At 37.4% G+C, this 20993-nt stretch overlaps 1 protein-coding gene across 1 annotated transcript in view; it reads right to left on the bottom strand.

Annotated features, from left to right (window-relative positions):
• LOC109057566 (ankyrin-2-like) overlaps window positions 1-20993 on the bottom strand; it is an 81777-nt gene that overhangs the window by 12253 nt on the left and 48531 nt on the right. Inside the window, 16 exon segments of the mRNA XM_042728440.1 lie at window positions 1822-1843; window positions 2266-2298; window positions 3009-3131; window positions 3214-3339; window positions 4599-4827; window positions 4990-5086; window positions 5550-5757; window positions 6311-6522; window positions 6689-6843; window positions 7979-8077; window positions 11730-11954; window positions 18560-18595; window positions 18946-19043; window positions 19301-19388; window positions 19626-19637; window positions 19901-20042. Coding sequence (XP_042584374.1) covers window positions 1822-1843; window positions 2266-2298; window positions 3009-3131; window positions 3214-3339; window positions 4599-4827; window positions 4990-5086; window positions 5550-5757; window positions 6311-6522; window positions 6689-6843; window positions 7979-8077; window positions 11730-11954; window positions 18560-18595; window positions 18946-19043; window positions 19301-19388; window positions 19626-19637; window positions 19901-20042 — 1905 coding nt within the window.

Raw genomic sequence — 20993 nt, 5'->3', positions numbered from 1 at the left:
CATAGTGTGGTGATTTTGATTCTCTCTAAAGCAATAGTAAGCAAACTATACAATGTTAATATCCAACTGATAAAGCCACACATCTAATAAATAAATAAATAAATACATACAAATAAACTGGTATATACAGGTTTATATCATATGCCCACTTCAGTTTTTTGTACATTCTTACAGCATATAAAGAAAGGGAAGAGTCTTGCAAGGCTGGGTTATTTAAAAAAAAAAAAAAAGGCACTAAAAAGGTAATGAGGGTGACTCATACAGATTTAGATGGAAATCATAATTTGCTTTGCAGATTGTTATTGTGTAATGAAGGGAACAGGGCTCTAAAACAGTTGAAAACATAAACATCACCACAGTATGAATGAATTTCACATTGTACAAAAAAAGTGATTATTCAAAAACCTCTCCCTCTATCATGATTCATAAACTGATCAGAATGATACTAATATGAAAAAAGAAAGCTACACTCACTAATATCACCTAAAATAAGAAAATGGGGACCACAGCTCTGCACATTTTTATTTCCCTTATTCAACTGAACTGTGTGAGATAAGAGAGACATACAAAACATGTAGAGCAATGGGTCCCAGAACCAAAAGAATAGTTCACCAAAAATGAAAAATTATCCACAAGTAATCCATACAACTCCAGCTCATCAATAAATGTCTTGTGAAGTGAATATCTGCATGTTTGTAATAAATCCCTAATTAATATGTTTTTGACTTTTTACTTTTTTAACCACCTCTATCCATAATATTGCTTTCTCTTTAGTGAAAAAGACACCTTATCTAAATCAGAAGAGAAATACCCAAAGGTCAAGAACAGTTTACAAGCAAAAACTGTCCAAAATGGTTTTAAGTTAAAATGCCTTAATAAAGGATGGATTTGTGTCTTACACGCATGCAGTTTTTTACTTCACAAGACCTTAAATGATGGATTACAGTTGATGCAAGTCATGCAATGCTAAATGTCTCTAAATCTGTTCCGATGGAGAAACAAACTCATTTATGTTTTGGATGACATAGCATGAGGGTGAGAACATTTTTAGGAAATGTTCATTTTTGGTTGAACTATTCATTTAAAACCACTGGTCTAAAGAGAGAGAAAGGTTGAGTAGTCATTATAAAATGGGTGCTTTTGTGTCTCATATCCGTATATTAATTAACATAGCACAATGCAATTAATTACCACCTAAAGAAAAATGTTTGATAGAATGTTTAAAAGTACACTACATAACTTTTGGTGCTCTAGCGGTTAATAAACAAAATAATTGCATCTTGTGAAAGAACACTGAAGCCAGAGCTACTTTGCATACTGAGCTACTTTGTAGTGTCCTGCTCGGTCTAAAATAGTACCAATATAAACATTATAGGTGTACCATAGTGAGTCAGAAAAAGACAAAAAATGTTTTGGTAGATGTATTCACAATCTACCTGCTCATATAAAGTTTGTAAATTTTGTACAAAAAAGTTACATAGTGTACCTTCAAAGTCTTACAGAATTTTACTGTTAAAATTTGCTTTTTCCATAGCAAAAGGAACCCATTTTATATATTTTATATAGACCCTTATGTATATAATTTAATAGTAATTTTTGTTGTCAGAATCATTACCCTGAAACTTACATTAACTTTAATTTAACTGAGAAAAGTGTTGTACAACAGGCAAATAGTTAACTCACTCAGACACAAATAATTGTTTTGGAATGTTAATACCATGCTTTTTAAGTTATTTACAGTGGTGACATTCTCAGTTAGTAAGTTAAGTGGAAAGGTGTCTGGTGCAAGACAACATATTTTAATTAAATTAGACATCTTACATTTCTCAAGTGTTCCGCTTGTCTGTAAAGAAAAACAGGTGAAGAAAATTCAGTTGTATACTGTACATGCTATGCATTAATAGACATAAATATTTTTATATGTCTGGATACTGACATTACATCTATCACAGCTGGTACAGCAAACAATATATATTTATGAGAAAATGTGTGTAAACCCTTTATAATGATCTGTATTTTATGAAATTAAGCTATTGCTACTAAAAAAAAAAAAAACATTTGAAGAGCCATTCATGACATTCTAAGGGTTACAAAACATTTTCCCAGTATTAATGTTCACGCAACAGCTTATCTCTGTGCACTAACATAATACTACTAGTACTATTAATAATAATTAAAGCCAGCGAGACTGAAGACTGGAGTTTTGAACTGAGACAATAGAGGAAAGCAAAGGACATTTTTTGTAAAGTGCAAAATTGCAGTTACCTCCTCATCAGGTTCTTGTTCTGAATCTGATTCCTTTGAGGAGCAAAAAGCAGCAAAAGAGGAAGAGAGCGCCGGGAAGATAGAAAGGACAGAAGTAGAAGAAAGACAGAAGGGGACAGAGAGAGCAGGCAAAGCAGTTACCACAGCAACAGAACATGTCTGTGGCCAGCCAGTGAAGTGTGACAGGGGTTAAATGCAACAGAAATGCATAAAAGCATTTATCAGTTTTAACCCCAACAAATTACAATATTAAACAAGGAAATAAAATAAAGAAAAGAATGAAAAGATGAGTTGTGTAATAGACTAAAATTTTATGGTGCTTCATCTATGTCTGATAAAGTTACTCACATGTTAAAGTTTATATAAAGCTATGTAGATATTGTGGCCTGAAACAATCATATAACGACAACAAAATGAACGTAATGCATGCAAACCTGCCATAAAAGCTGACAAAATAAACAAACACAAAAGAAATGGAAATTTCACTGGACAATGCATTTTGCAGCTCTGTAATGTCAGTAATAGCGTAGGGCAGTGTTTACCAATCCTGGTCCTGGAGAATCCCAACACTGCACATTTTCGGTGTCTCTTATCTGACACACACATTTGAGGTCTTGGAGTCTTCACTAATGAACTGATGAGTTGAATCAGGTGAGTTTGAATAGGGAGACATCTAAAATGTGTGGTGTTGGAGGTTCTCCAAGACCATGATTGGGAACCACTGGCAAAGGGCATGAACTTACCTTAGAGTAAGCTGGCAGAGTGATGTTTAAATTGCATATTGCACTATGAGTCAAAGTCCTATAAGATCTTGGCTCTTTTGTGAAGGACAAACGTCCACAAGGCTCTTGAGTGTTGTCTCGTATCTACAAGTGATTCATCAAGTGTGCGGTTAAACCATTGTATCAATCCAATTCTAATTCTTCAGATATATCATAGTTGACTTACTTTGATAAAAAGAGCCAGTCGATTCTCTTTAAAGGCATAGAAGCTGAAGACATGATGCTGGCCACTTTTTGTTAGAGGAACCAGGTTTCCAAAACAGTCTACATAGATTGGTTTACCTTCTAATACCTAGAATGCAACATAACATAACAATAACAGTGTCTTTGTTAAAAATGCATTCAAATGTGTGTGTGTGTGTGTGTGTGTGTGTGTGTGTGTGTGTGTGTGTGTGTGTGTGTGTGTGTGTGTGTGTGTGTGTGTGTGTGTGTGTGTGATTGTTAAATAATTTCCTAAATGTTGATGGTAATCAATTTTTGGGAGAATGTATCATATTCTTTTTATGGAAATCATTACTAAATTATATATTGCAAGAGCGGAAAGATCAGGAACCATGTGACTAAGAAAATAACATGTTGATTAATGTGAGGGGAGCAAAACAAAGTTAGGATGGCTACTAACTTATCCTAAACTAAAGAGAGTGTCTATATAACTGGTCAGAACCAGAACAAGTCATATACTGTAGCTAATCTAGTCTAATTTAAACTTCGCCCCAAAAGCTTTAGTTTCCCACTCATTTACTAAATGGTTTGTTCACGTTAAATCTGTGAAATAGAATGCATTGCTAGAAACTTCTGAACCACTTTTCTATTTTTTTTTTTTTTTTTACTTTCTTTCCTTCAGTCTTTCAGCTTGTTAGACATGTGTTACAACAATCAACATGTATTATAATGAATAAAATATATTTTTTAATAAAGTACTGTCTTTGAAGAGTATTGTATTTAAAGGGAAGTATCTTGTGCTCTGTGCTTACAAGTTAATGTCTTAATCTTTTTACCTTACTAATAAATAGTGATTTTACTTTACTATTATTCTAGGTGGTCAACAAAAGTAATAATCTTTCAGAGTTGATAATTATGGCCAGTTCAACCAATTGCAAGATGATTCATTTGATCAGCTGTAAAACAATAAATTTGTTACTATCTCAAATTCTCTGTAATTTAAATGCTCCCTTATAAATACGAGACATGTCTGAATCTGCTGTAAACCAGAACATGTAAAAAAAAAAGGACAGTCTATTCTGTCAAGTTGCATCAAGTTGCTAAACACTTAACAGCAATTTTTTTCAGTTAACACTGCAGCTGTGAAAATTATGTTGAATTCCAATTCCGAACAACAATTCCAATTATTTATATCAATTAATGTAAGTATTCCCCGTATACCGTTTTTTAGGAACACCTCTTTATATGCAGTAAAATTTACTGCAAACAGTCCAAAAAGGCTTTATATATATATATATACAATTAGTTGAGAAAAACTAGTTTAGACAATACAATACTGAGAAATATCTGCCTGGGCTGCAATCAAGTGTAGCAATACCCATGACTCACCTCCACATCTCGGCTTCGTGCCACTTCTGTGAAGTTCTCTTGCTGCTCCAAAGTTTTGTCCATTTTATCATCAGTCATACAGAAACAGCGCAATCGAGCCTCAATAGGGTCATGTGTTTTGGCAAAGATGACGAATTTGGCCATGTAAGGAACACAGATGATCTCACGATACACCTGAGTGGCGAAGTTCACCGACTCCTGAACCTGCCTGCAGTCTATGAGCCAGAATCTGATGAAGAAAATATGGGAGATATTGGTGCTTATTTTAATTAATTATTTTAATTAATTCATTATTGTTTGTTTGTGGGCTTCACTGAGGATTGGCGGCTAGAATGGGAAAATTTAATAAATTGAATAATGCTCTACCAGGCAATGCTTGTAGAGAAAATACCTGGCAGACACATTTGTGGTGAAAGACACAGAGTCACTGGTGAATGTTAATGGTGTAGTCCCAGTGATATCTTCCCATTGAGCAGGAGTGGTCCCACCTAAACATGCAAAAAAATGGTCTTTGGTTACAAAATTCAAATATGTTTATAAATTTAGTAACAATTTTTGTGGTATTTTCAAAGATTTTTAATGGTTTTCTTGATTTTTTCTCTCTTTCTTTCTTTCTCTCTCATTTGTCTTTTTTTCCCCTTTATAAAAATGTACAGACTGTAAAATCTTCTTCCAAACAGTCATTTTTAAGTGAAGATTCAGGAACTACAACAACAATTATAAACATATATAACCAGAAAATGGTAAGCCTTTTTATATCAAATCAGAAGCACACCATTAAACTCAGTGGAAGTAGATTATCGACTGCAATAGGCTCTACATGACTTAACCTATGCCACTAGTGCTACAGTGTTACACTTAACCTTTAATACACCTTTAATGTATATTGTGCTACCTTAAGAATGAAGAGCATTTTGTTTGGTTTCTGTATATTCCTGTGTACTTTCTCACCTGTGATGCTGCATAGCAAACGTAATGTAGGAGCATCTCCACCTCCAAAGCCACCAAGGATTGGGTCAGCGGAGCTCTTCGGGACAGGGATGGTCATGGTTATGGGTTTATGGAATTTCCTCCTCCGTGGTTCCAGAGTGACTATAGGGCTGAATGTGGCTTTATTACCCAAATTCTTCCTCACTACATCAATACTCATTGGTTGAGCCTGGCCAAAAAGCAAAAACAATAATGAATACAACTATCATAATGATAGGTTCAGAGCAAATTAATAATGTAAAGTACTGTAACACAATGGATCTCATTGTAATTTGTTCAAAATGTATTTAAATATTGTGACTGTTACCAACAGAATGCATGTGACAGCACAACAGCTCAATAACATAATAAAGCATTAAAATGTTATTTAAAATAACTATTATGTAAGTTTGAGAAGTGTAACTTTCATCGTAAACTTTTAAGTAAAATCAAAAAGACAGTGGCACACTGTAAGTACATTGTACTATTTCTACTACTTTGAATTGAATTACTGATTACTAAAATCAATCTTAATCTAGAAGAAATTGAACAAAATATTGTTGACACATCGAAGGAAAAAAAAAATGACTGTTATAACATTATTATAACATTAACATTATTATAATATTATAGCTAAATTAACAGCAATAACTGACAAATAAAATAAAATTAAATTAAACTAAAATAAGCTGTGTGCACTTTGATTCTACATTGTAATATTTTTTATTTAATCTCCATGCTACCTGCAGGCCAACACGGATGCGTTTAGTGAGAGCTCCCTCTGGGAAGACAGCCTGTACTTGAGGGACCACTGTGCTACTCAGAATACCACCTTCTGGACCAATGAGATTACTGTCTTGCTTAATTCGTGACACCACAGCAAAATACTGTGGAAAGTCCCGAGTGATAATGCGACAGATTCGCTTTTTCTCCAACTCTTCTGGTGGGTCCAGTCCTAAAAAAAAATATATATAATTTATACATAATGTATAGAGCAGCCAATGAGAAAGGGACCATTCAATTGTGCAAACCTGCATGACTATGTTAGAAAGAAGGAAGGTTATCATTTGCATTGGTCATATTCATGTTATGCTTATCTGTGGATGTGGTTTTTTTCTTACCCTCATCCATGCCGTTGAGGATCTGGTTGAGCTCTTCTTCTGTGTACTCACAATGATGCTCTTTCCAACTCTCTCCCGTTTCACTGCGTAAGATCACCAGCTCCCTCTCTTTTCCTCTTAGCGCCGCAAAGTGAGGGATCTCCACAATCACCGGCCTAACACCCAGCAGGAAGTTAAAGAATGTTATTCATAAAAACCTGTGTAAGTGTGTGTGTTTATGTATTTTGTATTCTATATTTGTGTACAAAGTCTATATATCTACCATATTATCTACAGTTAATCTAATAAATTTAGCTCTGAAATAACTGTAATAAATGATCTTGAGAGGCTTGCTGTTTTAATGTAATGCAATTGGTAGAATAATATTCAGAAACGGGAATGAGACATTTCCTATTACACTTACTTTTCTCTAGTTCAGTAACTGCAAAGATTAAAAGCAACTGGATCCAGTTTATATCATGTAGGCTCTACATAAATAATGTGTATTATATTGTATTACTATTGTTTTTTTGTTTTTTTTTTGTCTTTTATTAGAATGTTTAAAAACAAACTCAAAAAGAACATATTTAAAAAGAAAGTTTATGAAAAGCAACTGGTCTTGGCTTTTAATTCGTTTTAACTTCAGTGCTGAAACACCTTGATATGCCCAGATATCTCTTGATGCAAGTCTTAATACTTGATTAAAATTCTACTGGACATACCTACTAATAGACTACAGCCTAAATGAGTGAAAACTTTCACAAATATACTACAAAGTACCTGCCACATATAATAATATTCATATTATATCGATACCTAAAAATGCACACAACCACTGAAATTCATGCTGCAACAAAAGTAGCTCAGCAAATGGCAAAAAAAAAAAAGAAAAGAAAAAGGATGAGCACAAAGAGCTGGGCACAAACATTCATCTAAAGGAGCTAAATGAAACATGATTTAGAACAACACACTTCACTACAAATAGTATGACAATCACTACAAATAGTGTGATTTTGGAATGTTTTGATCATGAATTCCCAAACCTGTGAAATTTTGATAGCGATGTATAGAAGTATATCCACAATTTGTTAATCAGTTTCAACAAGTTTGGAAACACTCATGAGTAATCAAGACTAAAATGAAAAAAAATACCATACCCTATATGGTATGGTACCATACACTATATATACACTATACAGAGACACTTTACAATGAAAGCAAAATACAACACAATTAAAAAGAAGATAGTGTGAAAGGAGAAAGTGGGGTGTGGGACTGGCATCCATTGGTTGTTTTATGTGTCACTCCTACCCCAGAAATTTTGTCCCTGGTGGGCCCAGTTGCAGAATGCGGCTAACCAAACTCTCACTCTCATTCAGAGGGGGCGGGGCAGTAGGGAGGTGGAGCTTACTGTCATCCAATAGCAGCAGTGAGAAAAGAGAGCATAGATGGCATATTGTCGAGTTTCCTGTGTAGATCCATTTCCATTTAGAATAGAAAAGTCAGAAGAGCTTAAATTCCCCATTGTTTTTAGTAAGAGTACATTCCATTTTTTAAAAAAAAGATTTTGCAATTAGGTTTTTTTTTTCTTCTGGTTATTAGAAAAAAAAACTGTAAAATCTGTAGTTTTTGTAATACATGGGATTATTTTGACACTGTCTGCTTGATTAATTGTCAAATGCTAGAATTTTTTTTTTTTTTTTTGAAAAATCATCAGTAACTTTTAGGACACGGAAATATACTGTATATCAGATATTTACAATATATTATTTTGTTGGTGATATAAACGTAATAAGCAACTAATATTGTAATTATTTCCTAGTTTAGTTTCTTAAAGACCATGCTAAAAGCCTGTTCCATGCATGGGACTCATGGGAGCATTAAAACAGAAACATCATTAATAAAAATCTTTTCAAAAGTTCATTTTCCAATCTAATCTGAAACTGTCCAAATATTCATTACTACATTATTAAACTATTTGCTTGCATCATCATTCAGTCATGTTCATGCTAGTCTCCAGTTGGCATTTTGTTTGTGTCCAAATATAATATTTTTTTTTTATTATTATTATACATCATCCGAATAAATAAGCTTTCCATTGATGTATGGTTTGTTAGGATAGGACAATATTTGGAAGAGATACAACTATTTGAATATCTGGAGTCTGAGGGTCCAAAAAAAATTAAATATTGAGAAAATCACCTTTAAAGCTATCCAAATAAAGTCCTTAGCAATGCATATTACTAATCAAAAATTAGGTTTTTATATATTTACAAAATTTCTTCATGGAACATGATCTTTACTTAATATCCTAATGATTTTTAGCATACAGTAAAAGAAAAATCGATAATTTTCACCCATACATTGTTGGCTATTGCTACAAATACTGTATACCTGCGCTACTTATGACTGGTTTTGTGGTCCAGGGTCACATATACTGTATGTACTGTATAGGTATATTTCTTAATTAGGTTTATTACTAAATGTTTTTGCATATAAATAAAAATTATTTTGTTCATTTAGTAAAAAATGTGGAAAATAATTTTTTACTAGATTTTCAAATACAAATTTGAATCTATAACCCTGTCCCAAATAATACGCATAATCTCTTGTGCACAAAGGGGTCACTTGTGAGAACACTTCTGAAACTTAAAAGGACAAATAGGACACTCTGCAGTCTTCAAGTTCACGTTCAATTTTGCATGACTGCAAGTAAAAGCAGGCAACATTGTCTACCTGATCACAAAAATGGTTCCTCTAATTAAAACAATTTCCCCTTTAAACCATGTGCCCTTACTACCTGGTACATGATGGGCCCCTTATGTTAAATCAGGCGGTACATTCTCTCATTTTCAGAATGGCTAAATTATAGAACAGTTTTGGACCACTGATGTTTAGTAAAAGCATATCCACAGTTGTGCCCCTCCCAAAAGAAAGGCTTCTTCTTCATTGTCCTTGAGAATCTGCTCTGTCGGTTCCACCATGTTCCACTTTTTGGGCAACAACAGTTAAATTGAGCATTTTAAAAAAATTTTTTGTTTTTCGCAATAAAGCCTTACAGAGATATTCCATGAAAACTGAAAATGGCCTTTGTTATTATTGTAACCTCTATTTCCTGATTGGGGGAAAAAGTCAAGGCATTGTGTTGTTGTGTTGTGTTATGGCAGGAGGAACACTACAGTACATCTCATTCCCTCCATCAGGGAATGGAGTTTAAAACAGTATCCAAGAATTTCCCTATCTGTCAGTCATTTTGATGTTGTGTTTAACTACTGACATTAGGGGTCTCAATGGAAAGTGTCACAATCACTTAACTGAGTTACGAGGCTTGCATAGAGCAGGTGCTGGCAAGCAACTGTGTGCTGGGTAACAAGAGAACCCGGCTACATCATAAGCTTCACAACGCCTTATGTAACCTGTGTAGTCATTTTGATCTTTTCTGTTCTTTTTCTCCCACAGTTGTCTGCAGACCAGAGCATTAAGGAAATGCTCTTTCTCCCAAATGGGAGAAGGAAGGAAAGCTACTGAGACCACATCCTGCCCAAAGGGAGGTTAATATGTGGAGAATACATCACATGGATGAGCACTAGAATATGCAGATGCAGATGCCATCTTTTGGCGACACTGAGGACTTCAGTTGATGCAACGACAGTGCATGGGTATTCTTTAGCGACTAGCTGTTGAGGGTACATAGGTTTTGCACTTGCTACTGAGGTGCATTATTGAATTAAAAAAGTGCACTTTGTAATGTCCACTATGGTTTTGCACACCACTACAAATGGCTGTCCCCTCAAATAAGGCTCTATATAAGGATGTGAAGCAATATCTGACACAGCCCTGTAATTGCACTATATGTAGATTTCCATTTATCATTTGTTAGTCAGCAAGGGAAAAACATATAAAATCATGGAGCAATTTAAGGAGGATTAATTTTTTGCTGGTACAATGAATTTCACTGCAAGCCATTTAGCAAAATAAATAAATAATAAAATATTAACAAAGCTTAAGGTGTTACAACCTTGTTAAATACAGAAATGCAGGACCGACATCAGTCATTTTGATAGGAGATGAGTAATAAAAGCAGCAAACAAGTCCATAACAACATTGTACAATATTTCATCAAAGCATTGTTAAAATTGGAAAAACTGCTCCCTTTGAATATTATTAGTATTATTACATATACTACTAATAATAACTATTAACAGTTTATTGTTATTTTACACTGTCAACAACATTTTATCTAATTTGGAATTAAAATTAATGCATAGTTCAGTCATAAAACTCTCATGGGTAGCCGACTGGATCTTTCAAGCTGGCAACACAGTAAATCAATATCTCTTTCCTTTCTATGCAACCTTATTTATTTCCCCCCCAACCTGGTCCAACTCAGTACTGTGTGCCTTTAGCCCTCCTCCACCCCAGCACCACTTTTCTAGATCTGCTTGATTTTTACCATGCAACAGTAACATGTATCCATTGCAATTCTAAGTATGTTTCAGTATTAAGTAAAAGTGGAAATGCATACATTAAAGCTGAAAGGGAAAAAAACTTTTTCAGAACATTCTCACCAAAATATATGCTTGAGGGAAACAGTCATGGCTTTAAATTAAAAGTGTATGGTTTAAATTCAATCAATTTTGTTTGAGGGGTATAATCAGAAGCAAATATTTTATCACATTTTCTAAAATACCATTTTCAATGTAATTTAGTCTATTACCCACCCCTAAATGTTACTTAAAACAAGAAAAGTGTGATGGGTCATTTAACATGTAGATAAGAAGGTCCTTTCAGATCTAAAATAATCATTTTATTCAGAAAGTACGTTTATACTGGTGTGCAAGAAATGTTCAAGATACTGTGCAAAATACTGGTGTTTCCAGCATAGCCCAGTGCACCAGACTACTTTCAGCATTGATTAAAAGTTAGCATCTCTTTTTATTATAATTTAATAGTCAATATAAAAAGATAACATGTTCAGAGTTTAAATCATACACATTATTTTGTGTCTGAATTTAACTAACGGTCTGATCTGCCAAACAAACTAAAATCAATAGCTGCTTACCCAAGAAATTGAGCTCCAGAGGGTCCAACCTCAATCAGCCTGCTAGCTAGACCATCACCCTCTACCATGGGGGGCATGGTGGCCAGTCGGTGCCTTTTCACCAGTCTACAGGTGACTCGAGTAGGGGCACTGCATTTCCGTGGTGGAATGATCAGCCGTAGACCATTGTGGCGGCATCCACGCATGGCACCTCCACGGGCATCCACCATGAAGCTGACTAAGAAACTGCATTGAGGATGTACAATGTTAATATGTATTTTAAAAAGGCACCATATCTTCAGATGAAATAAGAGTTTAGTGATGTTTAATAAAGAACCACTTCAATGAAAACCATATGCATGTCATGAAATCACAAGTCATTTCAAAAGGTGATCATGATATTCCAGCCTGATATTATTTAGTAGGTATTAGTATGTAACATTTACAGTTAAAACAATATTTTTTTTTGTATGCTTGGATAGATACTGAAATGTACAATATGGATGGACTGACAACATCTAAAATGTAAACATTATTTGTGTATTTACACCTATAAAAACTGTAATATTAAACCTAAAACTAAACATAACCACTGTTTATAAAAAGAATATATAAATGTAATTTATAAATATAAGTTTAATATTTGTATTCTATGGCAAACACATGTAAGTCATAGTTAATTCCAAAAATGTTATTATTTTTTAAGATTTAAAGTGACGGCTTAATTAACATAAATTTTGAATCAAGTTAAATTAATAAATTAAATGAGCAACTGGCATAAACAAATGCAACTGAAATCATAACCTCCATGATCATAAATACAATATCAACCATAAATTTCATGAATTCGATATTCATAAATGATTATTTGTAAATATGTATGCCTTTACAGTTTTCATGTGCAATTAGCAACATTTTCAGATGCAATCAATATGGTAATATTGTACATTTTATTGTCTATGCAAACGTAAGTAAATGTATGTGTGGTAGAACGTCTTGATTACATACGTAACAATCATTTCTTGATGGAGGGAATGCAGAAGTTATGCCGTGACAACATATGGGGATTCACTTGGGAGCCCCAATCATCTCTGACTTTAATGGGGTCCATGGAGAGCGCCACAACCTGAACCCCGTCACAACCATAATGTATCGTAAATGTTGACAAGCATCCGCGTGTCAGACAAATGCCATGCAACGGTTGTAACCTACCCAATGCTCCACCGCAAATTCGCTGCCCTTGGTAACCCGCAGGGACCAGAGGGGAGTATAACACTGCTGGTGATGGCCATGCCGCTGTTCCTTTCACCACAGAAATTTCTTACCACAAGGGATTTCGACCTTCAATGAAAGATTTGCTTCAAGTCTTTCCTATTTGTTTTTACAGTTCGGCAGTACCGGTGGGGAAGCAAGCCTTCAGGAAAAAGGTGCTCAAGAGCTATATCCTACCCATAGAGAGGTACTGTATCATGTGGAGACACTGATATGGACTGACCCAGGCCTGGGGCAGTACTACATATGGAATGGGTCTCTGAGGCAGGTCCTACCTGAGAGTAGGGATGGAATGACTGCCAGCAGAGACTGACAGAATGATCTGTCAAAAGAAGACATGGGTTACCGAGAGGGAAACCTTACCATGGAGAATACACATATGGGATTGCCAGAAGTGAATCAAGCCATATGGACACCTAGCCCAGTAAAGGGGCTGACCAGAGACCTGGGTAAGCTAACACCTGATGCTAGGCCTAGCACTGCCCAGTCTGACTGCCAGGGGTGCTGGAGGATACTCAACCAGGGTTCGCTATCTGGGGAACTTACTGCAGGAGGAAAAAAAGTGCTCGGATCCCCGGGTGAGGGGGAATGGCGCAGCAAACATGACACTGGCCAGCTGTTCCCATCACTTACCTGTTACCCAACACACTGGAAGAAACTGGCTCAGCGCGGAGACTGTAAAATCTCACGAAGGTGTTCAGTGTTGCCCAGCCTGCAGCTCTGCTGATGTCTGCCAGAGAGGCGCCATGTGCCAACGCATAGGAGGAGGCAACAATCCGTGTGGAGTGAGCCCTCACCCCCAGGGACACGGCTAGCCTTGGGATTGGCACGCCAAGGTGAAGGCATCCACTATCCAGTGGGCCAACCTCTGCTTGGAGTCAGCCTTCCCCTTTCTGCTGAACTCCGTAGCAGACAGAGAGCTGCTCAGAGCTTTTTAAGCTCCAGGTGTGGTCCACGTAAATGCACAATGCTCTTACAGGAAACATCCCGTAGACTGGATCTGGATCTGCCTCCTCCGAGACCAGTGCTTGCAGGTTCACCTCCTGATCGCAAAAAGGTATAGTGGGAACAATGGGCACGTATCCAGGCCGGGGTCTCAGGGCAACGAGAGAGTAGGAGCTTACCGAAAATACTTGGATGTCCCTGACCCTCTTGATGGAAGAGAGCACAGACAGGAGTGCTGTCTTATCAGACAGGAATTTAAGCTTGACTGAATCCAGTGACTCAAAGGGGCCCCTCTGAATTCCAGCCAGGACTATAGAGAGATCCCAGGAGGGCACCCGGGGTGGCCTAGGAGGATGTAACCTTCTGGCACCCCTTAGGAAACTGATGATGAGCTTTCCCAGGGACTGGCCGTCCACTGCATCGTACATACATTTTCAAGGTGGAGGCTACGCTCCAACCTTTCTTGCAGGAAAGAAAGCACTACTCCAATCGTGCATCTTCGGGGTCTTCTCGGCAAGAAGAACCACAGATCGCAAACAGAATCCATGGCGAGCGAGCTTTTGACATGTGATGTGATCGTAGACAACCCTGCATGTTGATGGTCGCAGTGTTGTCCGTACAGACCAACACATGCTTGCCAAGTGGCAATGGCTGAAACCGCCGCAAGGCTAGTAGCACTGCCAGCAATTCGAGGCAGTTGATGTGCCAAAAGCAGTCGAGGCCCTGTCCAGAACCCAGAGGCTGCCTGCCCGTTGCATGTAGCCCACCAGCCCATACTGGAGGCATCCGTTGTGACAACGATATGCCGAGACACTTGTTCTAAGGGCACCCCGCCCTGTGAAAGACATGGTCCATCCATCCATCCAAAACGACGGCATGAAGGTCAAGTGAACTGTACCGCAGCGCTATGCCCCCCTCGGGACTCGGGAGTGTATCCAGTGCTGGAGGGGTCTCATATGAAGCAATCTGAGTGGCGTGACTGCAGCTTTGGATGCCATATGCCTCAGGAGCCTCTGAAAGTGTTTTAAGTGGTACCATCGTCCTGCCTCTGAAGGAAATCAGAATGGACTGGGCACGCTCGTTGGTGAGACACGCCGTCATACACACCGAGTCTAACTCCACATTGAGAAAAGTTATTCTCTGCACAGTAGAGAGTTTGTTTTTTTCCCAGTTGACTTGAAGCCCCATATGGCTGAGGTGGCAGAGCACCAGTTCCCTGTGATCGCACAACTGTTCTTGCGTGCGGGCCATGCTTGAGATAGTTGAGGATCCCAATGTCCACTTCCTGTGATGGGGCAAGGGCACCCTCCGCAACTTTCGTAAAGACATGAGGGACAGGGAAAGCCTGAAAGGGAGGAACCTGTACTGCCATGCCCGACCCTTGAACGCAAACCATAAGAACAGTCTGTGTCAAGGAAGAATTGAGACATGAAAGTAAGAGTCCTTCAGGTTGACCACTGCAAATCAATCCTGGTGTTAGATGCATCTGATAATGTGCTTCTGCGTCAGCACCTTGAACGGGAGCTTGTGAAGGGTCCGATTCAAGACTGGCAGATCAAGGATTGGCTAAAGGCCACCACCCTTCTTGGATACGATGAAGCAGACTGGGGTCTGGGCAAGATATGTTCAATGGCCTCTGCCTGCTTCTGTATTGCCAAGAACTGCTGGGCACAGCCCTCGACAGTGTCGCTGAACAGCCCAGTCTGTGAGAAGGGAGCGTTGAGAATGCGTGCTTTGTCGAAGTCTTTCATCTCTGCTAGGTTGAGCCAGAGATGGTGCTCTTGGACCACCAGAGTGGACATTGCCTTCCCGAGGGACTGCATCACGCCTTGGCTTGGTGAACCTGCAGGATAGCCATGGCATGCAGTGCAGAGTCGGCCTACCCCACAGCACCATAAGCTTTGGCCGCAAGAGCTGCCATCAGCTTACAGGCTTCTGAGAGGAGACGAGGACACTTCCTCCAAGTGGTGGCGTTTTGCGGACACAGGTGCACCACAACCGCACTCTCCACCTGGGGAATGTCAACGTACCCCCTTGCAGCCCCGCCATCAAAGGTAGTGAGGATGGAGGAGGCAGACGAGTGGCTTCTGGGCCGAAAAAGGGGCTGTCCATGACTTCATCAGATCCTCATGCACCTCAGGGAAGAAAGAAACCAGAGCAGGGCATGGTCGCAAGCCATGGCCTGTGCCAAGGAACCAGAAAAAGCATGACCATCAACTCTGGGTCCGATTCGGTGGTGGTGGCGACAACAACCGAGGGGGGCAGCCCCGCCGAATCTTCATCCCCAGAGGACAATATACCATCCCCCGATGCTGCTATCGACATCTGATCTTCTATCGGTGCGCCGAATGAAACGCTGGGCACACCCTAAGACGGCACAGCAGAATCACCGTGGAGCCACACAGAACAGCTGCTACGAGAGGGATGAGTGGTCTGTGGGGACTGGCCTGGTGGAGAGGCTCTCACTGTAACCCTCAGATCGCCCGGAGCACTAGCCAACGGTTCTCTGCTCGTGGCAGAGAAGCCAGTGCGGGAAGTGACAGAGGGAGCCCTTCCTATCCCCGTGAGGAGAGAGAGGCGCAGTCGCAGAGCCATGCTCATACGCTTACAGGTGAACACATGAACCATACACGAACGCAGCTTCAGCATGCTGGATGCCTAGACATTGAAGACTATGATTGTGGCTGTCAACGGAGGATAAGAACTGACCACAACCAAGAGGACACAAATGGAACGGCATCTTTAAAAAGATGCAAGTCGTCCGTGATTTGCTCTTTTAGTTGAAGTGCCCAGGGAAATCGCTGCAGACAGGGACACCACTGTTCATACCATCACGGCAACCAGAACAGCTTCCAGACAGAAGGATGAAATGGCTTTGTGGAGATCAAACATGTTCATCCACTCAGCTCCAAAGCTAAATTCTGAAGAGTGGATGCACCTGTCGCCTATTTATACCCATATGCACTGGGAGTGGCTCAAGTATGCAAAATCCACTAGCCAAATTTCATTGGCGTTTTCTCTTAAAGTCAGAGATGATTGGGGATCCCAAGTGTCACGACATAACTCGTAGTGACCGACAGATAGAGAACTACATTAACTACAGAACCACACTATGTAAAATACATACAAATACCCATGAGATACCGGTGGATATTCAAATACATAAACATGATCAAAACAACATATATCAGTGTTTGATTTTCATGCAAACACACACACATAACACCTGCACAAATTGTCTGGAAATGTGGATATACAATCCTAGAGACACAACATGCACAGCAAACATGTTTATGTATATGAAAATTCTGTTTGTGTAAAGTATACATAACTATATGTAAGTATATGTAATTTTGCAGGAATTAAAATTCTTATGCAATCACTTTTGTGCTGGTTATGGTAATGCCCTTAATTCACTTTCAGAAGTTAACTTGGTTAATCTGGATCTTTGTACACCAACACAAGCTTTCTTATTCTTTAAAATAAATCCTCAGAGAATGCATGTCAGCATTAAACAAATTATCACAGACTATTTTCTGCTCCTGAAACAAAGTGCACACTCTACTATTGTTCTTTCAAAGAAAACAGTTTGGTTGTTGTTGTTTTTTTTTTTTGTTTTTTTATGGCTCAATTTGTATAGGTATGTATCTTTGATACATTTAAATTTAAATTAAGCTTTTTTAAATATTGTTAGTAATATGATATAATATAATATAATAATAATAATAATAGTATGCTACAGTAATGGTGTAATATTACATTATACTTGGTAAATTTTGTCTGTCACAAAATCCACGATTAAACATATATTAAAAACAAATGAGAAACAGACAAATACTGTGTTAGTCTCCAAGAAATGTTTGTGAAATGACAAATAACATTCAGATGACTTCAAACTTGCAGTGCCTTTTAGCATATTTAGGGACTACTGTAAATATGTGTGTGTGTGTGTGTGTGTGTGTGTGTGTGTGTGTGTGTGTGTGTGTGTGTGTGTGTGTGTGTGTGTGTGTGTGTGTGTGTGTACAGCGTTTCCCACAGACTACACACTATGTGTGGCAGCACTTCCCCCAGGTGAAATATATATGTATATAATGTTAATGTAAAACAGCAGACGGGCTTATTAAAAGTCCAACTTCATGCTCTGCCAGTAGGAAGTGCTTTTGAAGCGACAGAAATAGTGGTTTCCCTAGTAACAGCTGTAATCAAAACAGCACTGCGCTCATGAATGCTAATATCAGGCATTATAAGAAAGATGAAATAAAAATGACATCAATACTTTTCTAAAGACAATTGGTTCCCTTCAAAGATACATTTATATAAAATAACCCATGCCGCATTTTGACTCATGTATATTCAACAAAGTCAAAGTCTTTTGGAAAATGTATTTGTGGCAGTCAGTGTTGATATTGTGGCAGGCTGCCACAAATAAACCAATGTATGGGAAACCCTGCACACACACACACACACACACACACACACACACACACACACACACACACACACACACATGCCTATTACAAATTGTAATAATCCAAAAGGCATAGCAAGAAGATGGCAGACTAGGTGATTCCTGTGCAGAATGCACACTGAAAGGAGCAGAGGAGGTCTGAGGTCAAATGACACGTTGCAGTCACCTGCTATTGTCATGGTCATGACATGGAGAACAATGGCTGAAGACCAAAAATACCATCCATCAGAGAGAAAAAGTCAGAAAGAGAGAATGAACTTTGAAAAACATAGGAATTTACAGTAAGTAATAAGTGATATAGTAACTTTGCATTTTCAAGGTCACCATCCTACAAGTTTCTGGTTGTTAAAAATGTGTGCAGATTATGTATGCATATTATATAAAAAAAATAATAATAATAATACCAAGGCAATGCCAATAAGACCAGTAACATATAAAAAAGTAAACAGATTAAATTGTGTTTCCACATTGACCATTAATACAAAAAGTTACAGTATTTTTGTGTATGAGTAAGAATGTGTTTGATGGGGAGCATGAAGTTGTTTTCCATACCCGGAATGAGCAGGACTTGAGGATAGTGCTATGTTGTCCAAGTTTTCAGTTTCCCAGCTATATGAGTCCTTTTCATTTTCTCCTGCAAGTGAAGACACCTGGAGTGGATAAAGACATCTTTGTTAATATTTGGGCTTTATCTACTAATACAGATATGAAGTGCAGAATTCAAGAAGCCAGAATCTTTAAAAATGTGTATATTTATATAAAAAAGTTGACTAATCTGTTCATTAATCATATCAATTATTGAAGGCCACCACAGGTTATCACAAATGAAGGCCTTCATATAAAACTTTATTTTACAATAAAAATAAATAAATAAATATATATGCATGAAAAAAATCCTCAACTTTACCTGGTTGCTGTATATCATATCCTCCATCATCCCATAGTGTCTTGCAGGGTAGTAACTTTGGTGAGTGGGTGTATAGGACCTGTCCAAACTAAAAAGATAAAAAGAAAAAACATACAGTTTACACAATCAGTAGGTTGTCATCTTTATTTATATATCACTTTATACAATACAGATTGTTTCAAAGTCATGTTAGTGTCATTACTGATAAAAATCTATCCATTCATGTAGCAACTAGTTCTTAAAATACACTGTATTAGAATAAAAATAGTGGGATCATTTTCAATATGATCACTGATTCGTAGAGAGTGCAGAGTTCCTCACATACCTTTGCAAGCGACTATGTCAGCATTAGCAGAAAGAAGAATACGTGAGTTACAAATAAATTTATACATTTAAATATAAAGCATTTAAAATTATACATTGTTATGTCTGAGTTATACTAAGGAACTGTAAGTATTCTGAAAGAAAGTGAGAACTGAATATGAAAAATGACAATTTTTCAAATGAAAAATTTCACTATAAGAAAATAGCAGGTTTTTCGAAAAGAAGTATAACTCTATTTATCAACTTATATTTCAATAAGTATCAAAACTAATGTACCTGTCTGATCGGCCTCCTTCTAAACTGAAGCGCAAGTAGTTCATGCCATCCAGGTACTGTCCAGGTAGAGAGTCATCTCCTAACTCTCTCAAATCCTCTGCTCTCAAATATTCTCCACCATCACCTGTCATGGTGTCATCACCTGTTGACAGACAGATGGTTATTACTGTTATCCCATCCCATACTGTATATCTACAATTTACAAACACATTTAAAGTATATAAACAAGATTATTATAATATAATAATCACTTGTTTAAAACGTAAGAGACCTTGAAAGAGAAAGAAAAAAAAAAAACCTGGACGCATTATAGACACACAAAAATGCACAAAAGCTTCACTTTACAGATTCTTTATTCTTTCCAATTATATTTGTTAATGACTGTATATTAAAGCCTATATGATTTGGTACGACAGCAATCTACAGTGAAGCAGTCCTAGGGCAATAACATCAAGGGTAGGCTAAATGAAGCAGCTCTGCCACAGTATGGCCAGCAGGGGCAGTGTCTCTAGCCTGTGCTGTAAGCCAATGAGCTGACATACTGTAGACCGACATTGGAGTTTGGCTTTCAGTTGCATATTGGCTGCCTAAAGTGTGGAACAATGGGAAAAACAACACAAAAGTTATGTAATATAATTAATAAATAATTAGCAATTTAACAAAAAGAAAAGGAAACTGTCTGAGTTTTAGATCTCAATGATACTATACTGTATGTGTTCAAACTTCCACACTTTTATTTTCTCCCTTAAAAATCAAAATATTTGTGTTGGTTTTTAGTTAATGTCTCTTTAAAATAATTAGCTGTATATGGTAGTGTACTCCAAAAGGTTGACAAAACACTTTTTAGTACATATATACAATATTAAAATATACAGTCTTCATGGGGGGAAAGGGGATGAAATTAGAATGAGATAAATAAGATAAAAGAGATAAAATAAAACTGAAAAAAAAAACATCAAGTAGCTTTCAAGGCAACATTTCTATTTTTTTTTACTTTAAGTTCAAGTATCTAAAATATATTAAAAAGTAATAAAAACTATATATATAAATTATTATTAGTAGTAGTAGTGGTAACAACAATAAAATAAATAGT

Source organism: Cyprinus carpio, chromosome B7 (genome assembly GCF_018340385.1).
Source record: "Cyprinus carpio isolate SPL01 chromosome B7, ASM1834038v1, whole genome shotgun sequence".
NCBI classification, from domain to species: domain Eukaryota; kingdom Metazoa; phylum Chordata; class Actinopteri; order Cypriniformes; family Cyprinidae; genus Cyprinus; species Cyprinus carpio.
The sequence above is the reverse complement of the archived record's forward strand: the minus strand, read 5'-3'. Positions and strand labels throughout refer to the sequence as shown.